General features: G+C 40.0%; 1 protein-coding gene across 1 annotated transcript in view; it reads left to right on the forward strand.

Annotated features, from left to right (window-relative positions):
• NEO1 (neogenin 1) overlaps window positions 1-23,546 on the forward strand; it is a 291,634-nt gene that overhangs the window by 166,940 nt on the left and 101,148 nt on the right. Inside the window, 1 exon segment of the mRNA XM_078150794.1 lies at window positions 18,565-18,784. Coding sequence (XP_078006920.1) covers window positions 18,565-18,784 — 220 coding nt within the window.

The following is a 23,546-nucleotide window of genomic DNA, read 5'->3' on the forward strand; positions in this document are numbered from 1 at the left end:
CCACGCCTCCACTTTGGTCTGTGAGTGACCGCAAGCACTGTTTTCTGCCGTGGAATTATGACAAGGGTCCCTGTTCCACTGTGGCTGCAAGCTCTGATGGGCTAGTGTTCTTCCTCATCCTGGGACTGCTACCCAGGACTGCAGCCTGGATCTGAGTATGGACAAAGCAACAGAATTTTGCCCCCAGTGCCAGCAAAGAGACCCCTGTAATCTTCTTCTGACCAGTTGTTCTGCCCCCTTTCCATCTGTGGGCTGAGAGCTCTGGAAGCAGCTGCTATAGCTCCCACTCCCAAGGCCTGCTCCTGGTTTGCTGGAGCCTGGTCTGTGCTGGCATGGCCTGTACTCGTCTGACCTCCATTCTCACCACAGTGCAACAGACCTTTCCTGCCAAACATTTAAGTTGTCCTGGGTTGGAAAATTGTTTCACCCATCCTTTTCTCCATCCTTTTGTGGGTTCTGCCACTCCAGGATTTGTTTTAGGGCATTACTGAAAGGTCTTTGGAGGGGTTTGGGGGAGAGCTTAGGTGAATCCCTGCTTTCTCTCCTCCATCTTGGCTCCACCCCAAGTCAAGAACAAGCAAATCTGTATATTCTTCAATAAACAGATTATGGGTGTATTTTAGCAGAATAACAGTCATTATGTTAAAAGACTCAGAGGTCATCTGTTTCTGCTCACATTGACAAGAGTACTCTTCTTTCCTGATTTCCACCTCTACCAACTGCTAGTATCTTCTTACCTGTCTAAATTATCTGGCTTTCAAGTACTTTGCCTCCTTGTTCTGTCAGTGCTCATCTCTTGCTAAGTTCTTGCCCTGGATTACTCCCACTATCTATCTCTTCCTCTCCCACTCTCAGGTTGCTGAATGCATCAGAGGAACACTGACAACCGTGTTGATTAGTACAATAAGGCAGTCCTTTTATTCCTCCCTAATTGGTTCCTTATCTTACTCCCCATAGGGGCTATTCTAAACTTTCTCTTCTCATCTCAAGTTCTTTCCTGTCTCCTCTGCCTCCAACTCAGGAACCTGACTCTTATTTACTGATAAAATTGATGTCATTCAACATGAGCTCCTTCATGTCTCATTCTCTTCTTCTCAAACAAAAAAAGCCTGCTTTCATCTCTCTTTTCCTTTTCTCTAGTCTCTGACAAAGAGATGGCATTTCTCCTTGGAAGGACCAGTCCCTGTACATGTGTACTTGATCCTAGCCTCCTGTCTTCTCCAGCAGATTGAATCCTGCGTCATCCCCTGTGCCCTCTAATCCTCAGCCTCTCTGCATATTCCTTTCCTGCTGTCTCCAAACTTGCCCAAGTTTCCCTCATCCTTTAAACCATCATTAGGTCTTTCCGCTGTCATCCTGTTACTTTTCTTAAATCCACATCACTTAATGTCTCATTCAAAATTCAGTTCTTTCCCCTTACCTGGATAAGTGATTCACCATTTCAGCTTCACTAAATGAGATGATATTTAGATGTCCTCCGGCTCAAAATTTAATAAATATAACTGAAGCTTTAACTGGAGCCCTGGGTGCATCCTGAATTGCATTAAAATGTAATTGGGAGATGTTTAACAAAATAAATAAAAATATAGTAAAGCATAGATAAGAAGTTGTGATCTTCTAAGCCCATATGTGATCCACAGCAATCAGACACCGCTAATCCAGTTCATCCTTCTCACTTTACAGGTGAGTGAGGTTCAGGCAGGTGAGAGAACTGGCTCATAGGCACAAAAGTAGAAGACCAAGCTAGGTGTGAACTCCCAGTTCAGTGTTCTTTAACCCCTTGCTGCTGTCAACGTATTTTGAAGATACCCTGTTTCCCAGAGCTGAGGCCCAGCAAGCAGGCTATACCTTGAGCTTGGCATAACAATAATCCTTTGTGCTCTGGATGATACCACTACTGGCAGAGAGTATTGCTTAGAGCAGCACCAGCACTGAGGGACTTAGCTCCCCCTGCTGCCCAGGGCCATTCATCACATGTTCACAATTGTAACTGCCAGGTACTACACTCCTGTTCCCATCACAGAACTCTGGTTCTGAACCCCACCAACTAATCACAACCCCAGATTTGAGATGGTGACTTCCCACAGGACTCAAGAATGCCTGTATTGTCCCAAGGAGAACTATCTCAAGACCTGAAAATGACTGTGTTGTGGTCCGACCCCTTTCATGTGTGTATAAGTAGCCCCAGCAGCAGCAGTGTTAAGCCATCCTTGGAGGGCCGGGCTTCTGTTTGCAAACACAGTTTTTCTCACTCTCAAATATATTAAACTTCTGTTTGTGTCTTGATGCTCCTGTGTCTGGCCTGCTTGGTACAGCTCCAGCCCCCCACAGGTTAGAGGCTGGTTCCGTTCTGGTTGGCATTGCCCTGCCTTCTGACCCAAAGCTGGCGTGAAGTGCTTATAACCCTAAATTCAAAGTGGGCCAGATGACATCTTCCAAAGTATAGTCAGTTGCAGAGTTGCACTTATACTAGATGTCAGATATGTAGTTTTACAGTGGGAGCTAGATAGAGTAGAAAGAACATGTGCCTTGAAGTAGAAGAAGTGAATTTGAATCCTTGATATTCTGCTGAATCCCACATGACAAATTATGTGATCTCCCTGAGCCCTGACTATAAAATATGAGCTGTTCTAATTACTGTTAAATGGCTCTTGACTTGTATAGATAGATAGAGTGAGTGAGCTAGCCAGACCTATGACTTCATGGGTTTAGGGATTTTCTGTGTGATAAGTTCCCAGATTACAGATTGGCATTGAGTTACTTGAGGCCCTGAGAAGATAAACAACTTGTTCAACTGTGCCATGCTATATAATAAGAGTGATGGACTGAACTTCATAAAATGCTAATGTTAGCAGATAAATAATAGAATTATTTCCTACTTCAGTTATGGGTTGTACTTCGTGATTTTTGAAGTGATTTCCAACTCTGAAGGTTGCAGAGTTTTACCATAGTGGGATTTCTGTGGTTGACAGGAAGCACTGAGTGTGATCTCTGCCTCTTTTCCACAAGAAAATTAATCCTTATGCCAGGATTTCACACAAAGTAATTTGTGTTCATGTCCATTTTTTTCCTTAAGTCTGTATGAACATTAATATGCTTGAACAAGCAGAACCATTCACTTAGGAACACAGTCTTTAAAAACTCATGTTTAAATTAAGCTCTGTTGCTTTGGAAAATGCATGGTGATCAGGTACTCAGCTCCCTGTGAATAGCAGGTTTTCAGGGCTCTCCTGAGAGAAGTCTATCTCTTTAATAGCTTATCTCAGTAACCATCAGAAATGCCCTTCAAGTGGTGGCCTTTCCTTCCTTCCGGGTTGTGCTGGGGCCTTACCAAAAGGCAGAACCTCAAGTTAGGATGAAAAGGGACCAGCCTTTCCGCTCTCTGGCCTCCCTGCTGCATGTGACTAGTCAGTGTGATCCGGCACACCTCTTTTAATGATTGCTTTTTATGACAGGAAAAATGGAAATGGCTTCCTCAAAATCAAAACAACTTACTAAGCCACAAAAAGGGGAGGAGCAGTTTGCATCCTATTTTATAACTTCCTTTCCTCATTTATGTCTTTTATTTAAACCAAGCATTCATTGCCAAACTGCTTATCTGAACTTGCATATTCTGCCAGAAAAAAATTCCACTCTAAAAGTCCCTGTGTGGTGCCCTTAGAGCTGGGGACCCCCCCCCCATTCTATAGAAGGATTCATTTTTGTCTTATTCAGCAGTCATTCAGACACTAAGAAATATGATATTGGCTCATCTACTCTATGGAATCATCTTGCTGGTATCCCCCAACGGTTCCCAGTGCATTCCAACAATAGCTATATTGTAGAATATTTCAGGAATTTGGAGAAGTTGATTAATTCCAAACTTTGGAGTATAATATCTTGATATGCGTTAATATAACACAACTAGACTCAAAATTACATACATATTGCAATACATATTATATATATATATATATGTACATACACATACACACACACACACATATATATATGTATATATATATATATATATCACACTTTAAAAAAGGCTTCATTTCATATTTATGAAGGTACAAGACAACTAGCTGTCCAACAACTTTGTGGAGTAGATTAAGGCAAGAAATGTTATTGAGCTGGAACAAATGTAGCCAGAGGGACTATCTAAAGCCTCCACTAAGAACTGCCTTCATTCCTCTTTCCATCCTTCTTAATTTAAATCGAGATAATACAGTGGATAGAGCACTGGGACCAGGATGGCCTAAGTTCAAATCTGCCTCAGAAACTTATCGGCTGTGTGACCCTGGCAAGTCATCTGACCTGCTTACCTCAGTTTCTTCAACTGTGAAATGAGGATAATAATAGCACCTACCTCCCAGGGTTATTGTGAGGATCAAATGAGACAGTATCCGTCAGGCATTTAGCACAATGCCTAGCACATAGTAGGCATTTAATAAATGCTTCCTTTCCTTCCTTCCCTCCCTTCCCTCCTTTCTCTTCCCTCCCAGTCCTTCTCTCCCTCCTCCCCCCCAACCTGTAGTCCCCTTGCTCCCTCTCTCATTAACAGAACAAAGCAGATGGGTGATTCCTGAGACACATGTAGGAAAACACTAAGAAAACAAAATAGAAAATTATAGTGTTTATGAACTTCATGTGTAGAAGTTATTCACAATGTGAATTGTTACTTGTCATTATTCTGTACCTTTTGGGGTTTGCAGTTTTCCAGCTAAGTTAAATGGTTATTATGTGATTTAGTTTGCATTGGGGGTTAACAAAAAAAGAGAACCAGTCATAATAATAACTTAAATTACTGCTTTGATATGCATTATTTTCCTTGGTCCACATAGGACAGATCCCTGTGAGTTAAGCCAATTTTATAAATGGAAAAGGGGGTTCAGGAAATTTAAGCATGTGGTAGAGTCAAGGCTCTATCCCAGACCTTCCACCTTTAATTTCAGTGTTTTCTTTCTTTAAAAAAAATGCTTTGCATATTTTGTTGTTTACAACTATAATTACTTCCCAATAACCCTCCACCCACCAGAGTAGCCTTTCTTAAAACAAAAAAATAAGCAAGAAAAAAGTTAAGTATTTTTATGGAATTAAAGAAAAGTTAGATAATGATAGATCTATTGATTACTGATTGGGTATAGAATGGACCCATATATATTTCTCAGCACTACATGGCCCCTTTACATAGTTGCCTATATAAGATAAGATGATGACAAACAGGTGCAGAAAAGTAGAAATAATAAACATCCCTTTATTGACTATGATGCAACAAAAAATTACATTCAATAAAGGGCTATTAAAGAAAGGATTAAAATTAATTAGAGACAAACTTAATTATAAAGATTAGTTGGCAAAGAACAAATAAAAATAATAGCTAATTTTATTAAATAGAATGACAACAGTGAGACAATATGGCAACATTTTTGGAATGTAGCTACATGGGTTCTTAGAGGAATATTCATATCTCTCTAAACACTTTTATCAACAAGAGAAAAAACTAACGGATCAAAGAAATGGGCGTGCAACTAAAAGAAAAAAGCCTTAGAAACCAACAAATTGAAAACCTTGAACACCAAAGTAGAAATTCTGGAAACTAAAGTAATCAACAAAACTGAAAGCAAAAAAAATTGAATTAACATCTTGAAGTAAACTGATTTGATTATTTAATGAGGAAAACTAAAGAAAATCACAAAACTATCCAATACAGCAATCCCAAGTGAGAGAGTATCATAGTATGCACCTATGATCAACCACCTCTCCAGTGAGAGGAAGTATATTCTTTTTCTTTATTCTAATTTTTATTTTTTTAAAAATCTATTGTTTTTAACATTCTTTTTAAATTTTGAGTTTTAAATTCTCTCTGTCCCTTCACCTCTCTCTACCCACTTAGAAGGCAAGCAAAATGATGTCACATGAAATCATGTAAAACATTTCCATATTATCCATATCACAAAAAAAGCAAGAAAAATAAAGAAAAGTATAATTCCATTTGCACTTGGAGTCCATTGGTTCTCTTTCTGGAGGAAGATAGCATTTTTTATCATGGGTCCTTTGGAACTGTCTTGGATCATTTATTGATCAGAATAGCCAAGAGAAGTGCTTAAGTGACCTACTCAGGGTCACACAGCTAGTAAATGTCAAGTGTCTGAGGCCAGATTTGAACTCAGGTCCTCCTGACTGCAAGGCCCGAGCTCTATGTACTGCACCACCTAGCTGCCTCCCCCTTATGTTATTTCTTATGGCATAATAGTACTTCACAGTCATCTGCTACAACCTTTTCAGGCATTCCCCATTTGATGAGCATCCCCTTGATTTCTTTGCCACCACAAAAAGAGCTACTATAAATATTGTGTACATATAAGTCCTTTTCCTTTTTCTTTTATCCCCTTAGTGTACAGACCTAGTAGTGGTATTATTGGGTCAAAAGATAATCATGGGCTTATAGCCCTTTGGGCATCGTTCCGAATTGTTCTCCAGAATCGTTGGACCCTTTTACAACTCTACCAACAGTTTATTAGTGTACCTATTTTTCTTCATCTCCTCCAGCATTTGTCATTTCTGATAGATATGAGGCAGTACTTCAGAGTTGTTTTAATTTACATTTCTCTAATCAATAGGGATTTAGAGTGTTTTTTCGTATGACTATAGGTAGCTTGGATTTCTTCTGAAAACTTTGACCATTTATCAATTGGGGAATAGCTTTTTTTTAAAAAAAATAAATTTGACTTAGTTCCATATACAGGAAGTAAATTCTAGTATATCTGATGTTTTCTTTTAGTGTTGTCTTAAATTACTAATAATTTTCCATGAATGAAAAAGCAAGTATTAAGTACTTGCTCTGAACAAGTGCCTGAGTCAGGCACTTAGGTAAAAGTTACTTGGGGATGCAAATGCAAGCAAGACAGCCCCTGCTGTCAAGAAGCCTAAAGAAGGCAACGCATCTAAGAAAGCGGTGGTCAGAGAGGAGCATTGACCGGGGAGTCATGGAGATGGGGACTGGAGTCATAGGGCTGTTGACTGACATGTCTGTTTTAGGAATGTCAGTATTGACTTCATGGCTGTTCTGGGAGTTAGAATTGGAAAGCAGAAGCTGGGAGACAGAGGAGGGTCATGTGCATTACCATGGCATGAGGATGTCTAGGGGGGTAGGGGAGTGGATCTGAGCCCAGGCAGGATGAAGTGAATGTTTACCAACAGAAGTCCAGAGACCCAGGGTTGGAGTTTGAATTTCAGGTTGGACACGGAGGCCAGAGCTCATGAGCATGACAGCTTGAAGAAGGCCAATAAGGCCAGTTTTATATTTTGTTTTCTCTGTGTTAATTCATAGCAGTCTTTTCATGATTTTTTTCCCTTAAATTCCTCATATTTAGTAGTCATATGCTCCAATTTGTTCAACCTTCCCATAATTTATACATTGTTTCCAATGCTTTGCTACTATGAACTGTGCTGCTGTGAATATTTTGTTTTGTAAGGAATCTTTTCATTATTGACCTTTTTTTCTCACATAAGTCCAAATTTTCCAGAATGGTTATATCAGTTAAAAGGACCAACCGATTCATAGTGTACCTGTCTTCCCACAATCCCTTCAGCAGTGACTTTCCGTCTTTGCCAATTTGTTTAGTTTAAAATAGTAACGGCCGAGTTGCTTTACATTTCTATGTATGAAAGATTTGGGATATTTTTTCAAATAGTTGTTGATCATGTTCATTTCTTATTTTAAAAAATACTGAATTATTTGAACCATTTATCTGTTGGGAAATGGCTTTTCCTTGAATATAGTTGTCAATTCTCTATAGATTTTGAATGTCAGATATTTATCAAAATTGCTTGTTGCAAAGATTCCTTCCTCTCCCTCTAGCTTCTCTTTAACCAGTTACATTGATTTTGTTTATGAAGAAATTATACAAATTTACATAATTTGCCTTTTGTAATCTCTTTGATCACTTGGAGAGTTATGAATTCATCCCATAACTACAGTTGTGAAAGTGGAACCTATCTTCTGCCAACTGCCTTTAGTTTTTCCAAATGGTTTTGTTGACCACACCTTTCTTTTTCTTCTTGTGTTTTCAGATCAGCATTATTTAATCATTTAAAAATTTTCCAGTCTTTTGTGAACTTAACAGACATCAATAAGCTCAAACATTTTAATATGCAAAGAAAAACACTGGATTACATAAGAAACTGTGATTTTTGTGTCATTTGGTTTTTACTTATAACATTTCACAGCATAGTAACAAAATGGTTCTATTTATGCAGAAAATTTAGAAGGACCAGAGCTCTTTCTTCTGTAGTTTGTGTTCTTGGATTGGCTTCTAGATCTGATTTAATGTGCCCCATAGATATTCTTTTCTATTTTTGACCAATAAATAAATAGCTTTTAACTGATTTATACTATAATTTGAGCTCTGGTCATTATAAGCCCCCTTCATTTCTGTATTTTCATTATTTCCTTTTTTTTTTATTTTTGACCTTTTGATCTTCCAGTATAAAAGCAGTATGCCACAGTGTATAAAATGTTCATTTTGGAGTCAAAAAGACGTGGATTCAAATGCGGCCTTAAATACTTGCACCTGTTTGACCCGAGGAAAATTGTTTAATTTCTTGTGTTTCAGGCAACTGTCGTAGAACTTATCTACTAAGTCAGAGACAATCTGTTGGTCCTACACAGTGAGTCATCCACCATGACAAAATCAGAGACCCTTAAGATATTTAAATATTTTTACTCTAAATTAATTTCATTATTTTGTCTAGTTCTATAAAACCATTGGCACTTTAATTGGTATAGCGTTGGTCATCAGTCAGTAAACATTTATGAAGTGCCTACTGTATGCCAGGCACTGTGCTAAGTGCTGGGGATAGATACAAAGAAAGGCAAAAGATAGTCCCTGTCTCAAGGACCTCACAGTCTAATGGGGAGAAAATGTGCAGTCAAGATATATGCAGCATTAATTGGAGATAATAAACAAAGGGAAAGGCACTAGTGTTAAAGGAGATCAGGAAAGACTTCTTGTAGAAAGTAGGATTTAGCTAGGACTAGAGGGAAGCTAGGGATCCAGGAGGTAGCACTAAGGAGGGAGAGAATTAAAATATTATTTACAAAGGGGTCATAGGCATCTGACCCTTTCTTTCCACTCACACAGCTACCACCTTAATTCAGTATTTCACTGTCTTTCACCTCGATTATTGCAGCAGCCTTCTCATTGGTCTCCCTGTCTCCTCTTTCCTCACTTCACTGCATCTTGCACGTTGCTGCCAAAGTAATTTTCCTTAAACATAGTTCTGATCATGTGAGCCTCCTACTCAGTCTGCTCCAATGACTTCCCGTTGCCTTTAGGATAAAATAGAAACTCCTCTGTTAGCCCAGCACAATTTGGCCCCAACCTATCTTTCCAGTCTCATTGGATGTTACTTCCCCTGTCCCACTCTATAATCCTCCCAAGCCGGCTTTCTCTCTTTTTCCCACACTTGACACTGCATCTCCTATCTTTATGCCTTTGCCCCATGCCTGGAATGCATCCCTTTCTTTCCTCTGCCTCATAGAGTTCATCTCTTCCTCTAAGACATAGCTTGAGCACTGTTAAAGTGATTGGTAGCTGGCAAGGAGAAGACAAATAATGATACTCCTAGCCAAACTTCTGAGAAGCCAGAAACACTTGTTACTTGGGCTCCTTCCCTTCATGGACTGTGGCAGTTGTTTCCACTCCTCCTTCCGATCACTCTTCACACCACTGATTAATGACTCTTCCATGTGAAGAGTCAGGTCACCCCAGTCATGTCACTCCATTTCTCAGAATGGTTCTATGGCGCTTTCTGTTGGCTGCTCCTGACTCAGAGAATTTTCCCTGGCTGTATTCCATGCCTGGAACTCTCTTCCTCCTCTTCTCATGCTGGCTTCCCTGGTTCCCTTCAAGTCCCAGCTACAATTCTATTTTCTATAGGCAGCCTTTCCCAGTCTCACTTGATCCTAGCCCCTTTCCTCTGTTGATTTTGTCTAATTTGTCACACACATGCACGCACACACGTGTATGGATGTATATATGTACATATGTATGTATATCTAGATAGATAGATAGATAGATAGATAGATAGATAGATAGATGTTGTTTGTACATCATTTGTGTCCTTCATTAGACTGTGAGCACCTTGAGGGCAAGGTCTGTCTTTTACCTTTCTTAATGTCCTTAGCTCTTAGCACAGTGCCTGGAAAATAGAAGACATTTGATAAATGTTTATTGACTGATTTATTACTGAATAATAAAATAGGCTGGCTTTTAATCTGGCACCACCCTACTTTTCCAGTCTTACTCAATATTTCTCCTTTCAGTATATCCTGTGTTCCAGTTGGAACTGATGGGTGTGTGTGTGTGTGTGTGTGTGTGTGTGTGTGTGTGTGTGTGTGTGTGTGTGTGTGTGTGAGAAATGGCTGCATCATAGACATTCATTTACCAGAATGGATAGCATTATGCAAAAACAGGTCATTTCCATCTGAAGTTACAGAAAGGGTATTCTTAAAGAGACCTCATTTGTTGATCAGTATGGATTAGACAAGAAAATGGTAAAAGTTTTGCATCATAGTGATTTCAAAAAATTCACCCCTATAGAACACCTAGAAAAGTCTGATTGGGGGCCCAGCTCATTAGCTTTTATAAAGGAATGAATGAAAAATCCCCACATAGCTATAGACCCTCCCCCAGTATCCTGGACAGTTCAGCATATAACCTGTACTGAAACCAGAGCATCATTATCACAGTGTTTCCCACAAGCTTCTGGACATGATGGTGATTGACAGAAATTTAGGAATAACGTTTTCCACTAATGTAACCATATCCATGAGCCAGTAAGCTCATAACCTCTAAGCTGTTGGAATGAAAATAATACCTTAGATTATCATCCCTGTCATCTTTTCTGGAATTGTTTGTGTAAATCTCCACAAGACAAGCTGATAGCTCAGTACTTGTACTGAGCTAGAAAAAGCAGCCGTTTTATTGATTGCGCAATAGTCCACAGGCCTTTAAACATAAAGGAGTTAGCCACCCATCCCCAGACCATTTCTATCTGAATGTCATCAAACAACATGAGAATATAATAATGATAATACGAATAACTTTTTAAGTTTTGCAGAGGACTTTTCCTCCATTATCTCATTTGGTTGTTGCAAGCCTTGGAAGTAGGTGCTTTTCCCATCTCCATTTTGTTTGTGAAGTTACTGGGCTTTAGAGGAGTGCTTAGGGGGCTGGATTTGAATTCAGAGCTACTGGACTCTGGCTCCAGAGCTTTCTTGACTGTCACACTACCTCTTGTAATACCTTTCTGATCTCCATGAGACCCATGACTCATGGTCTGGACCCATGACTCATCCAGCCTCATCACCATGTGGAAACTAAGACTCAGAGTGGAGGACTGGCCAGGATTTTCGCCTAGGGCTTGGGACTCTAGGCCTGGTTATGTTTAGGGGGGAGATTTTCCTCCTTTTCTACCCTGCTGATACCTGACTGCCTTGCTACTTACACTCATAGGTGGATAGGGATTGAAAATAGAAATTCGAGGCATGTTCAGTTCTTTATGGTAGTGGGTTTCATTGTAACAAGATCAACACGTGGATTGTTGGCCAAGGCTTGGAAAGATTTCCATCATGATTAGCTTTTAGTATTGTGATATTTATTGTAAGAGATATTAATGCACTCTGAAATGTAATAGAAAGAAGCCAGAAAGAAAACAACAGAATAGAAAATTTTAAGGTCTTCTTGAAGAATAGTAAACTGATCTATAAGTTTTATAGTGATAAAGCTATTTTCTTATTGGTATTAAAATTTAGACTAATTCCTCGATAACATCCGAGGCTGTTGACCATATCTGACCATCTCTACACCAGTCAGTTTATCATAACACTCATGATGTTTCAGGGAAAGATGGTGTTATAAAGAAACCACCTATTGTTAAAAAGATGCTATTTAAGTGTTCTTTGTGTGGATTAATTTATTTCTTTCGCCCTTCCTTCCATTACTTGACAATTATACAAATCCATTAAGCTTTCCTTTGGGTCATCTTTTATCCCTCATGTCTTGTTGCTTTTAAGTGATCTTAAAGTGAATAGAATTTTCATGCTGAGGTTTTATGTGAAAATGCATCTGAGTTTGGGGGGGGGGGGTCCGGGATCTGCCTCTAGGGGCATTTGGCAGTTGTCTGGATGATTCCTTTACAAAGTCTGTTTCCAGCTTCAAGGTTCAGATAACATTTGTGTTGTTGTTGAAGTTGTTTTTCAGTTGTGTCTGACTCTGTGTGACCTCATGCACTTTGTCCATGGGGTTTTCTTGGCAGAGGAATGCAGGAGTGGTTTGCCATTTCCTTCTCCAGTGTGTCCCCATTTTACAGATGAAGATACTGAGGCACACAGGGTTAAGTGACTTGCCCAGGGTCACACAGCTAGTAAGTGTCAGAGGCCGGATTTGAATTCAGATCTTCCAGATCTGGTGCTCTATCCACTGTACCACTTAACAGCCCGGCAAATAGTGTTACTTCAAGCAAAAGGATTTTTGATATTTAATGCACATGTGGAACAATTTTCAACTTAAATCTACTCTCGTTTTTTTTCTTCGCATTTTACCAAGGATTTGGTTTTTAGTACCATGCTGAAGTAGAAAAAATGCAGAATGTGGAGCTAGAAAGCCTGGGCCTCAGTTTCTTCATTTATAAAATGTGGGCCTTCTCACTCTAAGTCTGCTACTTCCGGTGCTGACATGCTTGGTACTTTTGTGAGGTGGGTCTGTCACTTAACCTCACTGTATCAGAGGAGGGGGTCCCTTCCATTCTAAACCAAAGAGCCTGTGATTTGCGCACACATAGCCTCCCAGCCCCCACAAGGAACGGCCCACTGAGCCTCCAGCACATTGTTCTTCACTCAGTATTTGGTGAATGAATGAATTAAAACCCAGGGTACATTTCATTTCAATGAGCGTCTGTCTATTAGATGCCTGCCGAGTGTGGACACTGTTCCTCGGAGCTGGTGCAGCCACTTTCTCTGGTAGGGAGCTGAGAAGCCGACCTGAATCTCCCAGGGGCAGAATCATGGAGTCCTTCCTCTTCAGCTGTGAGGCCTCCAGAACAAGGACACATCCCCTGGGAAGGGACTGCCTCAGCACGTTTTCTCTATCTACTCCTATAAAGGCTTCCTGATTCTTCTGTGTAGAATATAAACCCCTTGAGGGCAGGGATTGGTTTTATTCTGTCTTTGGCTCCCCAGAGCCTGGCCCAACGCCTTGCACGTAACAGCTGGTACTATTTATTGAATGATGGAGAATAAATAATGAAAGGAAAGCACATTAGAGAAGTACAGATTAGAGTGCTCTGTGAGGGCCCAGGAGGAGGGTCATGGTACTTCAAAAGGACTTTAGAAGCCCTCTAATCCAGGCTCCTGGTTTTACAGATAAGGGAACTAAGACCCAGGGAGGCTTTTAAGGTCTTGGCAAGATAGCATAGTCAGTGCCCAAGACGGGTTTTGAACTAAATATTCTGTTGGCAGAGCCAGTGCTCCTCCCGACTTCTGGAGGGGGAGGTTCTGAGGTGTACTTTAAAAGGGGGGATAGGAGTTCAGCACTTCCTAGGAGAAGAGAGTATTCCAAAGATGAAAGAACCCAGGGCAGGACTGAGGTACAGAGAGCAGGCCAGTTTGGCTGAAGCGAAATAAAGAACAGATGAAGCCGGCGCAGCAAGGTGACTGACACCAGTATGGAAAGCCTTGAATGACAAGTGAGCCAATGTGAACTTTGTTCAGCTTGCAGTGAGGAGTTTGGGAATATCTTGAGCATGACATCTGTGGATTCAGTTATTCTAACAGTGGTCTGAAGAATGGGCAGAAGGAGGACCTAGAAAGTGAGGGAAAGACTCTTAGGAGGAGACTGCAGGATCCCAGATGACCAGGAATGGAGGGGTTAGTGTGGCAGCACTGGCCGCAGAGAGGGAAAATTTGAGAGCTGTTATACTGTCACATTTAGCTCTCCAGACAGCTCAATGAAGTTAGTGTTCTGCAGGTAACCTCTAAGTTTGAAATATCAGAAACTTCAATAGTGGGGATGCTGGAATTAGGAGGAGCAGGTTGGGAGAGGGGACAGCAGTGGGGCAGGGATGGGAGCTAATAAACTTTTGGAAGTGTTGTTTTATGTACTGGAGGGACAGCCAATCAAAGGCCGTTCAGTTTTGCAAATATTTATAATTAATAAATTTAGAACATATTTATATTTACAAATATTTAAGTGATTTCTACATGCCAGTCACTGTAGTAGATACCGGAGGTAGAAAGATGAAAGCAAAAGATGTACCCCCCCCCCAAAAAAAAAAGAAACCCTCATCCTTTTCTTTAAGGAGTTGACTTTCTTTGGGTCTGCATGTAAGTGAATCTGGAGTATATATACAGAGTAATTTCAGGGGACACTAATAGCAGAAGCCTTGGTCTGAGCTTTGAATGGAAATAGGGATTTTAGGAGTGAATGATGAGGGTGTGTGCTGCAGGCGCAGAGACAAAAGGGACATATGTCTATGGGGACAGGAAAGCAGGTCTGTTTGGCTGGAGCAGAGTAAAATGTAGCCAGCCCACCACGTCAAACAGAGGCATTTGCATTCTATCCTAAGGGTAATAGGGAGCCCCTGGAGCTTTGCAGCAAGGGAGAGAGAGGATGGATTTCTGTTTGGGGATTTTTTTTTTTTGGCAGCTCTACATAAGATGAACTGGAGAAGGGAGAGAGACTTGAGATAGGGCCCATCACGTAGGAGATGGTCAAGTGCTCAGAGAAGGGGTCAGACAGATGTAAGATATGGTGGGGGAGCATTAGTGACACTGAAGGGGCGTACTTTTGATAGCATTCCTCAGATCACATGCTGTTAATTGCACGTCCTTGTTGGTCATCTCCTGACTGCCATGACTTTCCTTGATCACTTAAGAGCCTGGCTTGCGATTTTCTTCTTCAGCTGTCGCTATTCAGAGTGTCGTCATTACTGTTCACATTGGTAACACACATTCTGCACAATCCCATGACCTCTTCACCTATGATGACTTTCATCTGTGTATGAAAGTTTGTCCTGTACATACCTTCTTTGCAGGTTGTCTTCTCCACTAGACAGCTCCTTATGAGCACAGACTGTTAATGGTTCTATTACTATCTCCATTTTACAGATAAAAAAAGGACAGCATAAGGGGTCAGGGGCCTTAACCACAGTCACATGATGTATCTGAAGCAGGATTGGAATCTGAATCTGCAAGTCCAGCCCTCTATCCACTACATCATTGATGTCAGATTCAAATAAAAACAGTTTCTTTGAAAAGCACAAATGAACATTATCAGTATTATATTGTATTTTTGCTTATTTTGTTAAACTTTTCCCAGTTACATTTTAATCTGCTTCAGACCCACTTGGGAGTTTTGCTGGCCGGATGAGTTTGACACCTTTGCATTACATCATACTGTCTTTCTTTTCCCCCATCCCTCATCTTCCCATACTGGATCCTTGCTCTTCCTTAAAGGTTTAGCTCAAATACCAATCTGTCCATCATGATCCTCACAGTAATGGAAACGATCACTTCCTTCTCTAAACTTTCTTGATGCCTTGTTTCTACCTCCCTTTGGGCACGTAAAATACTCTGTTTTTGTGTTATGATTATTTATATACAATGTGCCTTTTATTTCATGAGAAGCAGTTTGATGTAATGTGAATAGAGAACTAGTTTCAGAAGAAGGAAAATCTGGAGTTAGGTCCTACCTCTGGCCACATATTGGCTGTGTGCCCTGGACATGCAACTTAAACATTCAGTGTTCCAGGCAACTCTGTAAAATTACAAAGTGGGTGCTAATTTGCATTGGTAAAAGTTCTTCAGTGGTGCCGACAAACCTGTGAAATCACAGGTTGATAAAGCCAAAGTTTTTTCATATATAACACATATATCATATATTTTTGGGAGCAGAGAATGACATTCTATTTCATTTTACCTGTATTATAACCTGAATCTAGTATATGCCAAAGAATTTGTTGTGCAAGATCTTGTGGTCCAACCAGTTTTCTACCTCTTCATTATGACCCTTGGTTATAGAAATATGTCAAGGTTTTCAGCATAATTTCTGAAGGTTTGTTTTGCTTTGTTTTTGTTTTTGCTTTTTTCCGTTTAACTGAAGAATCAACCTTTGAGCTCAGCTCTTGCAGTCTCCTGGGAAGTAGTGCCTGTCCCCACTCCTTAACATTTACTGTAGTACCTAGTACTTCAAGATTTCTATTTTGTGACTGGCATTTAGCCAGGATGTTTGCTGAAAGTGCGTGTACGTATCCTAAATCTATTTATGCCATCTTGGAACTATCGAGAGTTAGTTTATTTACTTTGAGGATTATCTGGGGTACTATTTCTTCTACCTGTCTAGGCAGGGACATATATAGGTTGGCAGCATTTAGACCAAACTGGGAGAAAGTCTCTCCATGAGGCAGATTTGAGAGGATTTGTGTAAGAGAGTATATGTCTGAGTAGATCCACTAGTCAAATATAAACCATTTTATTAACAATCTATTTGGAATTATTCACTTCTCCTTTCCCCTGCATAATTGATTGAAATATACTTTGAATCAGTGGAAAAATAATATATAATATTTGCCTGTCAAGGGAGATATATGAGTAACTTACTGGTCTCTATCACTTCTTGATTTCTATCTTTTTTAGTTACTGCCTTGTTACCATGCCTCCCCCAGGCCATGATCCTCCATGATGACGTGCCCTCTCATCTCCCTTTCTGTTCACATTCAGCTTCCTTCATTGTCCTTACTAGAAGCTAGGTGGTTTGTCAGATTGTAGCCAGGGAGCAGCCTCAGACCTGGAGGTGATGGAGTGAGTCCATTTCTGACTTTGAGCTCACCTTTGATGTAGAAATATGAGCACAGCCTCCTCTGAACTGTGCTGAAAATGTTTACAGTGCCATTTTGTGGTGGTTGTTGGGGGTTGTTTTTTGTTATTTGCCCAAATAATAACATTCAAAATTACTGAAATGAAGCTTCAGTTTCATTTTTAGTAAGGAAGATTTGTCATGGTGGTAAGAAGTCTTTGTGAATTAAAATGCCTTTCTGAATGTATACTCAGTAGTTAGAGGAAGAAGTATAGCATAATGAGTCCAGAGCCCTGAGCTTTGCTGCAGTCTCTGACACCAGCTTCGCAGGTGGCTTTTCTGAGTCAGCTTCCTTATCTATAAAATGAGTTGATTGGATTTGAAGATTTTTAAGGTCTCTTCCAACTCATTCCTGTGATTCTTTAATCACACACATACAGAATCTCACAGCATCAATTTCTATAAAACTGATTCCTATTCCAATATAGATTTAGATAAAATAAGCTTAGAGATAAGTTCGTTTTAGAAAACCAGTGATAGGAACCAATATTATTGTCACAGGATCTAGTCCTGCTGAGGCACTGCATCTGTTGGGTTCTAAGTAACAAGAGTTACATATCCACTGTCATGCAGCGTAGATATTTTTAGAATTGTCTCATAATATTAATACCAGCTTGAATAAAATTTGCACAGATCTCCAAAATATCATCAAGAGAATAGTCTGTATAAAAATGGTGACCAATTTTTTTTTAATATATCATTAGGTTTTGCTTGCCAGCTGCTACACTTTGTCAGAGTAACAAGTAACATTTCATAAAACGTAATCGTTAAGCTTGAATAGTTTAAAGCTAGTAAGGTTTGGGAACCCCTGTATTCTTTTAATAGGGCCTTCCAGGCTTTTTTCATACATCTACATACCCACGTACATTTTAGTACTGTAGACATTGAACTCTATGAGTGTCATCTTTGTGGATTTTTTTAATTCAGCAAGTTGTCATATCCACATGCCGTGGATCAGTCAGACAAATGAGAGATACTTCAGAAAAAAATGGAACCCTTCTGCCCTAGTTAGGGATTGACAGCCTGCCACGGATAGTGAGAGCACTACCAAGCAGATGCTAACTTATAGAAGAAAATGTGAGATTAGACTAAAATTTAAAATGCCATTATTATAGCTATACTGGTGCATTAGAATCAAATAAGCTAACAACAGCTCTTTAATTAGATTAATAATAATCCACTGATTGCTTTTTATAACTGATTAGCCCAAATTAATTCTCTTATGCTACAATTTCAGAGTAAAATATAATGTGGGTATAAAGACATTATAAAATTGAAGCATGTTTTTACTTCTAAAGCTTGAAAAAGTTTGCATGGTTATTTGGAGAAATGACAGAAATGGTGTTAGGGACTCCTGTGTCCTTTTTTGTGAGGTGGTATCTTGTCCTCAGCTGTCACCCTTCCCATTCCTCCTACCACCCCCATCATAGTACAGATAGAGTCTGCTTGCTCTGCAGTGACGTCTTCAATAGTTCCCATTAGTTTTCAGTAGTAACCTTTTTGCCTGCATGTTAGCCTTCAGTTTAATGGCCTTTTTTGTGTTCATTCATTTTATTTTGTTTCCCATCGTGGTTTTGTTTATTTCTTTTTTGTTTTTTTTTCTGTTCTCTTTTTAAAAACCGTCGTGGTTTGCCCTTCATATTCCCCAATGTTTGCACATGACAAGATGTTGCCATCCCAACATTACCTCCCACTTCACTGACCAGTGCCACTACTGACCATCTAGCACCAGCCACAACCGGACCATTACCTTCAGCACCGAGGGATGTCGTGGCCTCACTCGTCTCTACTCGCTTCATCAAACTGACTTGGCGAACACCAGCATCGGATCCACACGGAGACAACCTCACCTACTCTGTGTTCTACACCAAGGAGGGGATTAATCGGTAAGGAATTGAATTTCTGTTCATAATGCTTTCCACCACCTTCACTGTGCAAACATTGGCTCTTCATATATTCTGTTTAGTGACAGAAGTACTCTTTTTACTCTTTTTTATTGTTGTGGCTATTTTTGTGTTCGTACCTAAGTATCTGGGCTGTTGAATAGCCAGGCCCTTTTTACTGATATAGGCACATGAAGATGTGTCAGCTCTTGGAGTCCTAAGGCGGAGACAGTGCGCAGGCTTCCCAAACACTTGGGCTGCAACAGAAAGTACTGTACCTTGAAGTATTCAATATTGGCCTTTCCTAAACTCATTGGATTAGCTGAGGATGTGATAATTATGAATTCAGGTCAGGTGCTTTTCCTCAGCAGAAGAACCATGCTCTGAAAGGAAAATAAATCCATTTTATTATTAAGAATATGTTTTTTAACCTAGGACAAGGCCTAGGAGGTTATGTTTATTTGATCTCACTGGGCCTTCGTGGACTCTTTGTTAAAAGATCTCCTTTTCTTTCTATACCTTCTGTAAGGGTTTGTTCCCTTTATTAACTTATATTCTTGTATGTGAATAGACTGACCTCAAATTAATGAAGGAAGAGCAATCATAGAATTATATAGAGAGCTGGAAAAGACCTCAGAGGCCCTCTCATCCATTTCCCTCATTCTGCAGCCGAGGACCTGAGGCCCAGAGAGCTAAAGTCACTTACCTAAGCTCACATGGATTGCAAGCATTGAGGATGGCTTTGAACCCAGTTCCTCTATGTCTGGAACTAGTGTTCTTTACGCCCCACTGTCTCAAAATCTTCACCAGCTCCTTGTGGAGCCGGTTGTAATAGCTCACAATTTCCAGAGTCAGCTGAGAAAGTGTGGCACGTAGTGTCAGGAAGACCTGAGTTCAGATCTGACCTCAGACTAACTCTGTAACTCTGGGAAATTTACTTCACCTGTTTGCCACAGTTTCCTTAACCATAAAATGGGAATAATAACCGCTTCTACTTCCTAGGATTGTTTTCAGGATCAAAGGAGATAATATCTCTAAAGTGCTTAGCAATATAAATGCTAGCTGTTATTGTTGTTGTTATTATTTGGACCTTACAGCAGCCCCATAGAGTAGGTGCTAAATTATATTCCTTTTACAGATGAAGAAACCAAGGCTCAGAGGTAGTAAGTAAATTGCCTTGGGTTATACAGATAACCAGTCTTCAAGATTGAATTCAAAGCCAGGTCTTCCTGTTTCTTGATTCAGTGTTCTCTTCCCAAGGCCATAGTGCCTCACAAAGATAAAATCAAAGTTCCCCATCCTGGAAATCTTAGAAAGACAAGACCTCTTCATTTGACTCTAAGCTATTCCTCACCTGCAATGCTTAATTATCCTCCAACTTGAACCTTCTATTCTAACCAGACTAGTTTTGTTCCCAACTTCAGGTTTCTTATTCATATTGTTCTCCTCCTCCAGTTGTATGAAGACAATTCATGTATCAAATCCCAACTTGGTTCCCAGCTCTTTCATGATACTTTCCCTCACTTTCTGGCCAATATCAGTTTCTTCTCCAAATCTGCCTTATTACTGTGTGTTTTGGCACTTAGATGATTCAGTATAATATATGATTTTTAAATTATTTCAAAAGTGGCCATATCAACATATTTTCCTAATGGTGCTGTCTCTTAGTACCTCGTTATGTACCCCTCTTTTTTTGTTAGATATTTTTTCACTCTTATCAATCAACACATTTATTGAGAACCTGACATGTGCCAGCTATTATGCTCGGTATTGAGGATACAAATGGAAAAGTAAGACAGTCCCTGCCCTCAAGGGGCTTGCATTTTGTGGGGGATGTGTATCATATTCACAGATAAGTGATATATACAATCAGTAAATACACAATTATTAAATGTTTACTGTGTGTAAGGCTTTGTGCTAAGCACTGGCGATACAAAGAAAGCCAAAATGTGTGATCCCTGCCCTCCTGGAGATCACCTTCCAATGAAGGAGACGACATAAAAATAAGTATGTACATCCAGGATATATAAACAGTGTAATTGGAAGGTCATGTCAGCAGAAGGCATAGCAGGGGTTGGGGGCAGAAGATGGGAGGAATCCTGCAGAGGGTGTATTTTTTACTGAGTGTTGAAGTCAGGAATTAGAAGAGGAAAAGCATTCCAGGAATGAGAGACAGCCAGTTCAAGTGCACAGAGGCCAGTGAACCCAAATCATAGAGTGGTTGGAAGGGAGGAAAGGGTAAGAAGGCTGGGAAGGCAGGAAGACGCCAGGTTGTGAAGGGCTTTACATGCCAAAGAGAATTTTAAATTTGATCCTGGAGGTGATGGGGCCTGCTGGAGATTAAGTAGGGGCAGGACATGATCATTCCTGCACTTTAGGAAGATCACTGGGACTGTTGAATGGAGCATGGGCTTGAAGGGAAAGAGACTTGAGGCAGACTCCCAGTTAGTGCAGAAGATAAGGAAAGACCTGTACCAGGGTGGTGGCTGTGAGTGCAGAGAAGGGGAATCTGGAGCAGAGATGTTGGGAAGGGAGAACTGATAAGAGCTGAGCTGACTGACTGGATCTGGGCAGGTGAGTATGAGTGAGGACTGGAGGATGACATTGGGCTTGTGAGCCTGGGTAGCAGAGAGGATGGTGGTGCTCTTAGCAATAGGAAAGTGAAAAGAAGGATATAGAGGTGGGGGAGGGCAGAATGAGTTCTATTTGGACATGTTGGATTTAAGGTGCCTATGGGACATTCAGTTCCTGATGCCTAAAAGGCAACTGATAGTGCAGAACTGGAGCTCAGGAGAGAGATTAAGGCTGGTTATACAGATATGGGGATTATCTCCATAGAGATGATAACTGAATCCGGGGGAGCTGATGAAATCACCAAGAGACACAACATAAAGGGAAATGAGAAGAGGGCCCATGGCAGAGATTTGGAGTTTATATTTGATCCTAAGGGAAATGTGCAGCCAGTAAAATTTCTTAAGCAGAGAAATGACAGTCAAACCTTTACTTTAGAAATGTTAACTTGACAGTATGGAAGATGCGCTGGAACAGGGAGAGATTTAAGTGAAACCAGTTCAGCTCTACATTGGGTGTTTCTCTTAAGTCCTTCGCCCATTTATCCTATCAAAAATCTTACCCTTCCATTCACCAGCCTTAGATTACTCCCACCATCCATTGCCTTTGCTTCTGCTTACATGCTGCTAAATGAATCTGGAGAAAGAAAGAAAATCTTCCTAACTAGGTCCATTACAAGTTTAGATTATATAATCTCAACTGGCTCCTCACTGCAACAAGGCAGTCCTTTTGTCCCTCTCTTAATTGATTCATTATCTCACTCACCATAGCTATTTTCCAAGTTTTTCATCCTTCCTCAGATCTCCCTATTACCCTCTCATCTGAGAACCTTGCCTCAATTTTCACTAAAAAAACCCAAAGCCACCATAGCATCCCCTTCTCCTGGGTGCCTTGAGCCACTCTGTCCTCCACTTCTGTTTTACATGAAAAGCCATGGTTAGGGCTAACCTTTACATGCACAGTGAGTCTGTTCCATCTCAGATTCTTCAGCAGATTTCCTCCTCAGCCATCCCTACTTTTTCTAATCTTATAGTCAATCTCTTTCTACTGGCTATTTCCATACTGCTGGCAAACATGCCCATATCTTCCCCACGCTTAAAAAATTCTCATTTGATTAATTAATTCACCATCTTATGTTTTCTTTTTTTTTTTTTGACCAAAATTTTGAGAAGGCCGCTTACAGTAGGCACTTCTTCTTTCCTTTCCTCTCATTCTCTTTAACTCTTTGCACTCTGACTGTCAAACTCGTCATAAAGTTGAAACTTTTCTTCAGAGTTACTGATGAACTTTTTTCTTTCTGTGCTTCTCTTTATTTTTTGTAATATTTTATTTTCCCCCAAATTACATGTAAAAACAATTTTTAACATTCATTTTTTAAAATGTTAAGTTCCAAATTCTCTTCTTCCCTCCTCCCTACCTGAGGCAGTAAGAAATTTGATATAGGTTATACACGTATAATCATGCAAAATATACTTCCATGTTAGTCATGTTGTGAAAGATGACCCTCCCCTCCCAAAAAAAAAGCATGAAAAAAATAAAGTGAAAAATAGCAGCTTCAGTTTGCATTCAAACTCTGTCGGTTCTTTCTCTGGAGGTGGATAGCATTTTTCATCATGAGTCCTTTCTAATTATCTTGGATCATTGTTTTGACCAGAATAGCTAAGTCTTTCCCAGTTGATCATCTACAGAATTGTTATTACTGTGAACGATGTTCTCCTAGTTCCATTCATTTCACTTTGCATCAGTTCATGTTAAGTCTTTTCAGGTTTTTTCTGAAATCATCCTGCTTGTCATTTCTTGTAGCTGTACTTCTTTTTATCCATTATATTTATTGTTTCTTTTTTTAAAATATGCTTTATTTCATTAAATATTTCTCGATTACATTTAAACATTTTTTAGCATTCTTTTTTAAAAATTTTGAGTTTCAAATTCTCTGCCTCCCTCTCAGCCCTCCCCTACCCTTTGAGAAGGCAGATAATAGGATATTGATCACATATGAAGTCATGCAGAACGTATTTCCATATTAGCTTTATGGCAAAAGAAAAAGCACATACATAAGTGAAAAAAGGATGCTTCAATCTGCACGCAGAGTACTAATGAACTTTTAATTGCCAAATCTGATGGCCTGTCCTCAGTCCTCATCCTTCTTACCCTTCTGCAGCCTGTGACGTTGTTGATCACCCTCTTCTCCTTG

The sequence above is a fragment of the Phascolarctos cinereus genome, unplaced genomic scaffold (assembly GCF_003287225.1).
Source record: "Phascolarctos cinereus isolate Bilbo 61053 unplaced genomic scaffold, phaCin_HiC Scaffold_3;HRSCAF=262, whole genome shotgun sequence".
NCBI classification, from domain to species: domain Eukaryota; kingdom Metazoa; phylum Chordata; class Mammalia; order Diprotodontia; family Phascolarctidae; genus Phascolarctos; species Phascolarctos cinereus.